The sequence below is a fragment of the Annulohypoxylon maeteangense genome, assembly GCF_022496945.1.
Source record: "Annulohypoxylon maeteangense strain CBS 123835 unplaced genomic scaffold GGS22scaffold_4, whole genome shotgun sequence".
Classification (NCBI taxonomy): domain Eukaryota; kingdom Fungi; phylum Ascomycota; class Sordariomycetes; order Xylariales; family Hypoxylaceae; genus Annulohypoxylon; species Annulohypoxylon maeteangense.
In genome coordinates this window covers 1,856,869-1,869,671 of record NW_025953251.1, presented here as the reverse complement: position 1 = coordinate 1,869,671, position 12,803 = coordinate 1,856,869, and the positions used below count along the sequence as shown (strand labels likewise).

At 35.0% G+C, this 12,803-nt stretch overlaps 1 protein-coding gene across 1 annotated transcript; it reads left to right on the top strand.

The window, feature by feature from the left end:
* Nucleotides 1-4,721: 4,721 nt before the first annotated feature.
* GGS22DRAFT_186442 (uncharacterized protein) lies at nt 4,722-5,650 on the top strand (the record flags this gene model as incomplete). Its single annotated transcript, XM_047964458.1, has 2 exons — nt 4,722-4,817; nt 5,078-5,650. The coding sequence occupies 2 exons, from the start codon at nt 4,722-4,724 to the stop codon at nt 5,648-5,650; spliced, it is 669 nt and encodes a 222-aa protein (XP_047821444.1).
* Between the last annotated feature and the right edge of the window lie 7,153 nt (nt 5,651-12,803).

Here is a 12,803-nt window from a genome sequence, read left to right as displayed (position 1 = left end):
AATTATAATTTTTTTTTTATTATATATATTTTTTATATTTATTTTATATATTAATATAATATAATTATTTTTCTTAATTTATTTAAATTAAACTTAATTAAAAATATATGTTTTTATATCGAATGCGAACCGTTATATAATTAAATCGATAATAAATGATTTTATTCGTTATATAATAATATATAATAAATAATTATATAATAATATTAATATAATTATAAAACGGAATAAACGTAACGCGAAACGACTTATTTTTTTTATAATAAAATTTAAATCGATAATTTTAAAATAAAAATTAAATTTTTTTTACTTTTTAATGTTTATAAAGTATTTTTATATATAATATTAATCGTTTATATAAATTTATTTTATATTATAAATAATTTATTTACCCATTTAAATATTATTTAAATAATATAATTAATCGTAAAAATAACATTATTTATTATAAGTTTTTTAAACGTATATAAAAAAAATTATTAATATATATTATTAAAAGTTTATAAAAATAACTTTAATTTATTATATAATATTTTTTACTTATAATTATTAAAATAAAATTATTTAACTTATTTTTTTTATTATTACTTTTATTATTTTTTCGTTAAAAATAAATATAAAAACGAAAAAAAACGTAATAAATTTATTAACTTATTAATTTTATAATTTATTTCCTTTTTATTAAATTTATTATATATTATTTAACTTATTACGTATTATAATTTTAATATATTTTTTATAACGAAATACGAACCGGTTAATTTTTTTTAATATATATAATTTCGAATTAATTTTACCGGTAATAAACGAAACGAATATAAGTTAAATAAATAAAATAATAACGTTTTAATTTATATAAATAATACTTACACGTAAATATTAAATAAATAATACGTTATTAAAAAAAAATATATTAAAAATATTATAATAAATAAATTAACATATAATAAAAAAAAAAAAAAATAATTTTAAAAATTACTTTATACGTTTATAAATATTATATTTATAAATATAAAATAAAAATAACATTCGTGGTAATTAAATACTTTAAAACATATAAGTTAAATTTAAGTTTATTTAATTAAAATTATTTTTATAAATATTATTTAAAAAAAAATAATATTTTAATTTTTTTTTTAAAATAATATTTAACTTTATAAATTTAACTTAATATTAATATTATAAATTAGTTTTAAATTAATTAACGAAAAACTTTTAAATATAATTATTACGTTAAATTTATTAAAAAACTTTAATCGGTAAAAAAATATTATATTATTATTTCATTAATAAATATTACCGGGTATAAATAAATAATTATTAATAATTTATTTAAAAAAAATAAAAATCCTTAAAATAAATTAAAACTTTATATTAAAAGTAATATTTTTAAAACTTTCGTAGTTATATATAAAAAACGAATTAATATATTTTTACACGTATAATTTATAATAAATTTTTATAATTCCCACATTTCCCGCATTTCGACTTTTATTATATTTCTACTTATAAAATAAATAAAAAATTTAAATAATTCATTTTTTAAAAATAATAAAAAAAGTTAATTTATATAACGTTAACCGGTATATTCGTATATAAATTTTAACCTTATTTTATTATTAATAAAAAATTAAATATTATAAAAAAAAATCTTAAATTAATTTAACTTATTATTATTAATTTTTAAAATAACGTTATAATAAAATTCGAAAAATTTTATTTTAAAACGTTTTAAAATTATAAGTTTTATTAAATTATTTTTATTATTAATTTATCGTTAATATTTTTTAAAAAAATTTTATATTAATTAAACGTTTCGTAATTTATAAAATACATTAATAAATTAATTTTATTAACGAATCGTTTACCGTAAATTACGAGTTTTTAAGTTTTTATACTTTTAATTTACGGTAAAAGTAGTTTAACTTTTTTTTAAAACCGGGAATAAATAATATAAACGAAAAAAGTTTAAAAAAATTTATATAAAAAAAACCGGTTACGTTCGATAAAAAAAACTTATTTATTTTTATAAATATAACATAAATTATTAATATAAAAATATTATTCATTTTTTATAAAACGCGAAACATTTTTAATAAAATTACCCGTTAATTTTAATTTTTTTAAAACGTTATTTTATTAAAATCGTAATAAAATTTAATTACTTAAAATAAAACTTTTTTAAATAATTAAAATTTAACCATTAATATAAACCCCGTTATTATAATTACCGTTTTAAAATATAATAATAATTATAATTACGTATTTACCGAAAATTTTTTTACATTTTTTTATAAAAACCATTCGTTAAAACTTAAAATAAATGTTAAAAAACGAAAAATTAATTAACTTTTTATTAATATTATCGATTTTAAAAACGAAAAAAACGATCCGATAACGCATCGAAAAAACAAAATCGTTTAATTAATAAATATAAAAAAAAACCGAAATAATAAACCACGTAAAAGCCGTAATATTTTAAATTTTTAAATCGATAAAAAATTATTAATTTTTAAATATAATATTCGTAAATAATCGGAATTATTAAAATTTAAATATTATAAAAAACTTATTAATAAACGATAAAATATTATATAAATAAATAAATTTAATATATCGTTTTAATTATTTTAAAAAATAATAAACATTATATAAATAAATATTTCATTTTTAAAAATCTTTTATAATATTAATATTATATTAATTAATATTTTAAATATTAAAATTATATAAATATATTAATTTTTATAAACTCGTTTATTTATAATTTTATATAATACATTTAAAATATTCCTTTTAATAATACGTTATTACGTAACATTATTAAACTTTAATAAAACTCGATATAAATTATATTATTTAATTACGTTTTTTATAAAATATTAATATTTTTAATTATAAATAATATAAAACGAAAAAATTAAAACTTATTTAAATATAATAATATATTAAATTATAATTTTTTTTATATAAATTTAATTTTAAAAATTAATCGAATATAATTAATTAAAAATAACGCTTTTTAATTTAATATAAAATTATATATATTATTTTATATATTTTAAATTTAAAAAAAATTTAACTAATTATAATAATTATTTTTTAAACTTTATATACTTTAATTTAAACGCGTTTTTTTTACATTATAATAATAATAATAATAATAACATTATAAATAATAATATTAATTTTATTTAATAAATTTTTATTAACGTTAAAAATATACCGCGATTTAATTTCTTAATTATTATTTTAAATTATAAAAATAAAAAAAAACCGTGTTTTTTACCGAAAATATATTTAAATTACACTTAATAACGTTTAAAAAGTTTTTAATAATATATAAAAATATATAAATATTTTAAATAAAAATAAATCGAAATTATATTATTATTTATATAAAATAAATAATAAAAAAATTAAAAATACATAAATAATCGTTCATTATTTAAATAAATATAAAATAAAATAAAAAACTATAATTATTAAAAAATTAAATTAAAAATAAAAATATAATTATAAAAAATAAAAATAAAAATAAATAAAAATTACGTTAATAAAAAAAAATATTAAAACTAAATTCGAAAAAACCTTATTAAATAAAGTTTTATTTTTTAAAAAAAACATTAAATAATTAATATTTTATTCGTTAATTATAAAATTATTTTTTTTATTATTAAAAAGTTATTATTAAAATTTTTTACTTTTATATTTAATATATTTTTTATTTACTTATTTATTTTCGAAAAGTTACTTAATTAATTATTAAATTAATAATAACTTAAAATTTAAACTAATAATATATTAAGTTACTTTTTTTTTACGTTTAAATATAAAAATTTTCGCTTATTTTAATATAATTAAAAACTTAAATAATATAATAAAATAATTAAATTAATTTATTTTTATTATTATAACTTTTAATATTATAATAAATAATAATTATATACTTATTTATTTATTAAATATTTAAATATAATAAAATTTAATTTAATTAATAATTATTATAATATTATTAAATAAATACTTATTTTTTTAATATTTTTATAAAAATAAAAAAACTTATTATATTTATTTAATAAGTATTTATTTATACGTATTATAATTTATAAACTTTTTAATTTTTAAATTACAAAGCACAGTATATTTTCGTCGTACATTATATTTATATAGTATACTTTTCAATACATTAATTGAATTAACGGGTTGGCAGATTTATCCTTATGGTCCGCCGTCCGGGGTAAGGTGTCGTGGCTTACGATAAGATATTGTTCAGCTGGGAAGGCGCCCCATGGTGGAGATACTTCAGCTGAATGTGAAGCACCCTGTTGTTCAGCCATTGGTACGAACTTTATGGTACTTGAATCCGATTTGGATACGATTCCTGTTCTTAGGTTAGGTCAACTAAGTAGGTTGTATAGAAGAGCGAACGGTTTATTCAGATCTTACCCGGCTTTTATGAACTCTCCTAAATCCAGGAGATTGGGGCAATTGATTTCCAATTGATAGTATTCATTTCATAACCTCTAATAACCTTTTCTTACCTAGTTTACATCACAGCTGTTTTATTTCGTATCTAGGTACTGTCCCTTGAAAGGTGTGGTAAGAGTTCGATTAATAGCAGGTACCTAGGTATATGAGGCTCGCTAGGGCCCTGAAGACATAAGAATACATAAGCATCACTTACCACTCTGACGAATAGGTATTAATCCATCCCAACCATGGAGTGGAGGTTTAGGTGTTGCTTTAGAGGGTATCAACCAATCACTGACCTTTTGCCAATCACATTTCTCCCCGGCTTCTCCAGAAGTGCCATGGTAATGTATAATGATATTGCCAATGACTTGACGAGAATTTCCTGTCGCAAGCGCTATTCAACGGGTCAATACCTCCTCCGATTGGGGGCCATTTCTTGCATTTCGGTTGGCATTGGGCGCTGACCCCTTATTACGCATTCCGCAGTACGCCACTAAATGGTACCTATCGTAAAACATAGCTCCTAAAAGTTGGGCATAATTCTTCTAAAGAAAAGTTTTAGAATTCACGCCATCAATTATTAAACCTATGACGCGATAAGTCACGACATAAGGTCGTCATCGCACCGGCTACTCTCGCGTATCGGAGCCTCAAGTCTCTAAACGACACCATTACCACCCTCGGTCACGCACCAGACAATATTAGAGACCTCTGTAACGATCTCGACATACTACAAAATCTTTTTAGCTCCCTCCAGACAGAGCTCGGAGATGCTCAGAGTATCAGCGAAACTCAATCTTTGACTCTGGAAAGATTAAAGCCTGCACTGAACAATTGCAGAGCAGCTTGTGATGGGTTCAATTCCAAGCTATCTCGATTTACCTACCATTCTGATGCCGATAATGTCAACTGGTCCTGTCTACAATTTGAAGAAGATGACATCCTACCCTTCAAAGCTAAGCTAGCGGACTGCAAGAAGAGCGTGGAGGAAAAGACCGGCAATAACGTCAAATATGCGCGAGCATTCGACGAGTCGCGACAGTTCATTGGTAATATCGGAGATGCTGGAAAAGGCTGCCCAGTGACGAATGTTGAATACGGAGATGCTCGACAGAAGTCAAAACAAGTCATAGGGAATATGTCGGACGAGGCTGCCAGAGAACTGTTCAAGTGAAAGCTGCTTCTATGACGCTAGATTAATATAATAATACGCTGGTCACGAGAGACATACCACGACAGATACCGCCGGCCATAATAAGACATAATAGCATGGAATTAATACTTCTATCGTTCTACTAGTCAATATATTCTCCGCTGGCGGAGTTAAGAGGTATTCACATGTACACAGAGCGGGCCTTCGGATCTACGAAGCCCTGCATTGACGCCCCAAGACACGGCACACGATCATCGAGTCCGCACACCGGTTTCCGGGTTTCAGCCACCATAAGCAGCCCTATATCATGCACGCCATCCGTCCAATAGGGCTGGCGGGGTTCTGCCGACTGTACCCATCTGACCCCGGGATATTTGTTCCTTCCTTCAACTCAATGGGCTGAAGGTCTCACCGTGGCTGCAGATCCGTGACTTACATAGTATGATAAAATGTCTTAGATCAGACGCCGGCGTCAGCCTGGCTATGCCGATTACGTCTCTTCCGGCTAAGACATAACACTCGAGGTCGGAGATATATCAGCGGTGTAGAATCTCAGACGCGCGGTGGTGTTCTACCTGCGCCTCAGGTGCTATGCAATCTCACGACAAAGATTGCGTTGCCTACCTCTCGCTCGACGATCCCACAGTTTCCGGGTCCAACAGCGTCTTGAAGCCCGGAAGCGGGACACTAACCAGACCCGCCTAACGCGAATTAGGGCTGGCTGGCCCAACACCTGTGTCTCCAATTAGCACAAACAGGCGATCCGCGCCCACAACGGCCGTCCACGAAATTCTAGAACGCTTCTTTAGACAGCGCAGCTGAAACATAGCACCCGACGGCGTGTCGACGGGGTCATCGAACGCCGGCAACCCATTCGCTGTCCCGCCGCGCCGGGAAGGGCGCCGTCGTCCACTAGCACGAACGCCGGCGCTGCTGGTAGGCAGGGATGCCAATACCATACCATGCACGTCCTTGGCTTCCAACAAGTTCGATGCGCGGCCCCCGGATAACCGGATGGGCGTGCGCGAAAGCTGGGGAAAGGGAGGATCGATGGCCAAGACGACGTCGCTCGCGATTGGAAACGATGGTTCCGTATACACGTATACCAAGGTCTTGGATATACGTAGGTAGGTATGTCTCGGTTGTCAACTAGCCTACTAGGTAGGTAGGTAAGTCAGAGGACGTTAGCGCAGCCGACGAGTTGCCTAAACGATCGCTTGGGCTAGTTACCTGGGTTAGTGTATTGTAGCGCGGTTTGAACGTTGTGTGTTGGTAGATATAAAATTGTGATAATAATAATAAGGTTCGTTTCGTTACGTAGGTTATAGGTAGGGAATCGGGCGTGGTATGCCATTTGAACTACCGGCTTCCGCCGCCGAAGAGATGCGTGACGGGGCGGAGATACTGCTTTGGGACTAGAACGGCGTCACCTGTTACACGGCCGAGTTACGAGATGGCTTTAGTTTAGGTGTGTAGGTGATACCTAGTACTGTAGAGGTAGGTAGGCAAGTATGTATTATGTGGGTGCTCAGCATGGCCTTTCCGCCGCCGTGGTGACGATCACTTTCGGGGGAAAGCGTTAGTTAGCGTGAGGCGTTACGTGGGTGCGCGGCCGAGATCCCAAATGCAGGTAGCCGGAGAGGGAAGACGCCGGTGGATCTCAGGTGCGTTGTCGATCGAAAATCAGGGTCTTTAACCCCGAAGAAGAACGGCGGTTTCCTAATCGCTGGAAACGACCTCTCGTAATTGGTTCCTGGGCCGATAGATCCCATCGTGACTAGGTAGATTGCTTAGATGATTAGGTGGTGTGGATTCCTGGGTTTTGGTTCCGATGGTATTCTGATAATACGGGGGGGATTCGAGATGGGTGCCGAGCTTGGCGACTGGATTATAGGGATGCATACGGAGATGCGAAACCATGGATGGTTTTCTTCTTATGGTATTAGATAACATGCTCGGAATACGTTTTTATATACTGATTGACCATGCCACGTTGTCCGTGCCGGTGAGGTAGCTACGGTTGGGAGCGGATAAGGCGAGCAAGCTTGGTTATACGAGTGTTACGGTAGTACACGGGTCCTTGCTGATGAAGCGCGGAAGTGGTGTCTAGGCCGACGGAACTATATCATATACGCAGATGCAATAAAATGTGGCAATGTCATGTTCATCTATTCCATACATAGCGCTTTGCCACGGATCGTATCTGTATAGACGTTGCTCTCTGTACCTATAAACTCGATACTGGATCAATGACTGCCCATTAAGCTTCGTTTGCTTGATTTGTCGAAATGACTAAGATTATACAACGACTGAGGGCTTCGGATTTAAATGACGTTGGATTAGTATTCTATAGTCTACCTAGCTGAGTACCTAAGTAGGTAGGTTAACTGTTTTGGTCCATAATTGGAAACTAGAAGAGTTGAGCGAGGTTTGATCAGCGAGTCTTCATGTGAATTTCTTCTGTTTCGGGCATTTGACTATCGACAATTCTTAATTGGTAGACTATGACGAAATGTTGTTGTGGGAGGCGTTACATGCTACAGTCGATGCATTCTGCAATGCGACGCTTTCTGCTTCCACGTCCTCTGTTCCTTCGAGATGTGACCAGCGAACGGCCTGATGCCATCTCTACCCAAGACACGCGGGATGCGGGTAAGGCATCGTTAATGGTATGAGATCTGCACATCGGTGAAAAAAATTCCCATGACTTGCAGTAGAGCGGATGCCCGCTGGGTGGGTCAGAGATTATTATTAGTCCAGCCCGTCCTGCTTGACTGCTGCATGAGGTCCAGTCCGTAACAGTCGACCACCAGTTCTGGACACGGCATAGCACGGCTTGCATTGTTGCCCAAAGATTGCGACCGTGAACTGCAGGATGACAAAATCATCCCACACAGGCGGCTCCATGAATCTCGGGGCTATAGTGGTCTAGAAAACATTTTCTAACTATAGACGAAGAGTCTAAAGTCTTAGTATACGTCTACCTTAGAGTCGTTGACTAGCGTATCGATGGCTCCTTTTGGTCTGGCAATGGTTGCCGAATATGATCCCGTAAAACAACGAGTCCCTACTGCGTAAGCACTTCGGAACCATCCCTCTATTTCATTCCGATGGCCCGATAACCTGGGTCCGCTAACTTGTGGAGTTACTAGGTGAAGAGGCTCGGTCTGTTCGTTCTACCTATCGCGGAATGAAGGTAGGATAGTGTATTTAATAATCCGTGACTAATGGATAAGGGTGTCGATGCTGTTAAAAGGCTTTCAGGCACGAATAACGGGGGAGACGTCATGGGGTTAGCGGTCCTAAAACTCGCGGACTGATAATATGCTGGTATAGCTAGGCTGGGAAAGGTCAATTTGCCAGTCTTCCATTAATCAATCAGCTATTGGTTGATTATATGAGTTTCATTTGTCGAGAGAATTGAAGAGGACCGACCTTTTCCATTTCTAGTCATCCCCGAGAAAAGTATGGGTGGGAATAAGTACGCCGTACGCAGCCCTTGAAAGTGATCGGCATATCTGAGAAAGGTATCCCACCCTTGCTCTCCCTGCCTAGGTCCCTGCACAGGACGGACACGGTGCGCCATCTGCTTTTGCAAAACCTGGGGAAGACAAGGGTAAGCTGATCGATGTGAACCTCGGAAAGTGACGCGCTTTGCTCTTGTAGGAGTAGTGTAAATAGGTATCAAGACCTACAGTAGTAGTCAATATTAGGAAACTAACAGCATATTAATAGGCGGTCACGTTCTGATTTAGCATCACAGACTAAGCTGTGGCCCGCTGTGCCGGTAAAGATGAGAGCCGTCGCTTAGAACAGACGATAATACATATCGAATGGGTTGCAGTCTAGAGTAACTTCTATCACAACTCAGAAAACGACTCAGGAACGGGATTATGTACAAGACCAAGAGTTCACATATTGTTGGGATGGAAGACCATATCGGACAAACCTTCAGCTTGACTTTGGGTCACACTAGTGCCAACGTTTCGAGAGTTTTGACTGCGCTTCAATGGCTTCCATTGGCGTATTTCTTTAGCTTTCGAGTTTAACGTTGGAAATAGTAACGAGAGTCGTAAGCGTTTATACTGACATAACTCAATATGGCCTACGGGAAATAATAGCTAATGCCTTGCACAACCCTGGAATGCCGTCCACCTGACATTTCACACTTTTCATGCCTCTATTTCAGGTATAAAGCGGGTGGGTTAGTGCCGAAGCTCTAAGCGCAGCACAGCAGTAGACTGGCTGTCGGAGCTCACTCGAAACGGTAGCAGGAAAACCTAGATCAAGGTGCTATGCGGTAGAACGGCTTTTATTAGTTTCTTGGTGGGCCAGACTGATCCATCTATTAAAGGGAGTGTCTGGGCGCTGATCTGACCCCGAAGTGGGTTTTGGAGAAATTTGGGGTTCTGGGGGAAGAGGGAAGGGGGAAGAGCAAGTTCTGCATCGTCTTTCCCCAGATGCCGAAGCACCGGGAGGTAACCTCTCCGCGGTATGCGTGTCAAGGTGGACGCGTGCCGATTGGGAGCCCTACTACCTAGTATGGTAGTGGATAGTGGCCGATATCGACCTTACCGATGTCCCATGGATGCTCCTGAACGGTTACAAACAGCGCCGCAGGGTCCTTCGTCGAGCTGCATGCCTAGTACCTATCCCTTCGGCTACGGCCGATATTAACAATATACTGACCTACCCCATATAGGAGTCAGGTAGTTATTTGGAGATATCCATGTCGAGCAAGTCCAGCCCTAAGTTGAGCCGACGCATTGGAAGAGCTAGTATGCTAAATTCAACGGATTCATCACTTTGGGTTGTTAGACACAAAGCCACAACATTACGTATCTAAAGGATCTGGGCATAAGCGAAAATGATACACCTGGCAGATTCTTCAGCTAGCTCCTGAAGTGATCTAACAGCATTGGTCCCGATTGATATCGGATTCTTGCGGTGTGAGATGGCGCCAAGGTGAATAATCAAGGTGAAGCCGATAACTCAAGGGTTTGATTCGTCAATTGCTCGGAGAGGAATTCACCCCTGCTATCCGATATCCTTGAAGAGCCGGAGAACTCCTACAGTAAGAATTTCGTAATAGCTGATTACCTACTTGGGTCTGGGAGTCGCGTTGTGTCGGGCTTAATAGAATATGATATGATAAACCGACCTTGTTTAATCCATCGATCCGCTTTACAGACGGTTTCGGCGTGACGAAAAGAGATTGAGATTGAGACCCTAATGGATTGAGCAAAACGATATCGTTTAATGCAACGGTAGTCGGGGGCCAATTCCGGTCGAGGTCACTTCGGTTTGTGTTTTCTTCATACATAAAATGCATATTTCGGAAATTCGCTTATGTACCTGCTTAAAGCTGACTCTCATTAGTATGGTACGGCACGCATAGTGGCTTCAGCTTCGGAGTGGGTGGATCTCGTTGAAGTAAAGGTTAGGCAGGTATGGGTTTAAAGTGTTGCAAGGACTCAGCTTCTCTTAGTCTTGATATAGAATACATAGAAAGAGTGTATCCTGCTTTTCAATAATCAAGCTGTTGTTCTAGAAACGATCCTCGTATGTGAGGGAGGCGTCATATGTACTATGTATGTGGGAGGGACTAACGGTGCGAACAGATGGGTTCGTTCGTATCCTCCTACCCCTGTTTCGATAAATCTTGGCTGGGGCGGCATAGCCAACGGGCGAACATTGCGCCATAATATCGAGCTGCGTGGCATGCAGGGTTACCTCTTTAAGCCGTTGATACCCCAAACGTGCTCTCTTTAAGAACCTATCGCTGCCCTAGCTGGTTCGGCTAGCCGAGCCCGAGCAGCCCGAGATCTTTGCTTTCTTGCTGCAGATCGCACAAAGAGGCATAAAATTAGGACGGTCTTTTTGCAATATTTGTATCAAATTCTTATTTTGACGAGGCTTCGCGATGTTCGATGTAGAGAACAGTGGTTGGTATTGAAATGTAAAGGTAACGCACAGATTGCGAGTGTTAATGATACCAAAATTATGAAAGCCCGAAAAAAGGATCAGGCTATGTCGTCCCTTTCAAGGGCTGTGATGGATGTCTTGGCTTGTCAAATCAGCCAATCCCATGTTTTTGATTTGCTTCCGTAGTTACATAGTAGCTGTCGCCGCGGAAGGCAAAATCGTCGTTGTGCATCCGGAGACTAGACTGACCTAGACGGAAGGTAGCTTTCACCATTGGCTCGAGAAATGAACGAAAGTCCCATCAAGTGATCTCTTGATAAGAAAAGAATTGTATTGGACGTGGCTAGTGTCGAAGAGCGTTTATGTATACCTAGGTAAGAAGTAGGGAAAATGTACGCATAATACTCGACTCACTAGACTGTAGAGTTCCGATACATACCTCCATTTTTGTGTGCCATGCCACGTTTTCTTTACCAACGGGAACGGGCTGGCTGGGTCGCACGAAAGGTATCTATCCGTTAAGACATGTTTATGCCATATTGTTGGGTATGCTGGCAGAGTACATTACTAATAGCAGCCACACTGTGACTGCTATTAAGCTGAAGCGAAGAGGCTTAAGTTTATATTGGTATATGCCCTAACGTCCCGAAAAGGATGTTGAGAATACCTTAAGCTTGCCGTACGGAAAGTTGATCCTGGTGAGCGCGCCGTGTAAATACCGTGTGGGAATTGCTTTGAGGGACCCTCGAGGTGAAACTGCCATCGGCATACTTCTAGATTAGTTAAAGAAGCTTGACTTATCTGCACGTAAGACAAGTCATGTAAGACTGGCCATGCAAGACTTGTCATATATTTGATTCAGGGACGAATTTTTAAACGTATTCTTGGATGATTTCGACTGAGCGAAGAAATGGCTTTTGTGTGTCGGTACATACATACCTCGGTAGGTACATGGTTAGCAGCTTAATACGCTGTAGCTGCAAGCTGCGATCTTCGGCGGCTACAGCGCGCTGTTAAGACCCGTATATTAGATGTAGCCGGATATAAACTGTGTACTTGGGTACTTACTACATAAATGTAATTAACCCAGATAGGTACAGATTAGCAGTAGCCTGCATCTTTTTAGCTTGGCCTGCCATTTTTAGTCTATCGCATAAAAGGGGGTCCTTGTATCGAGAAGCAAACCTCGTCATAAAGAAAATGGTAACCGTAACAAAATAACAAAATACTTATACATCCTCGAAATACT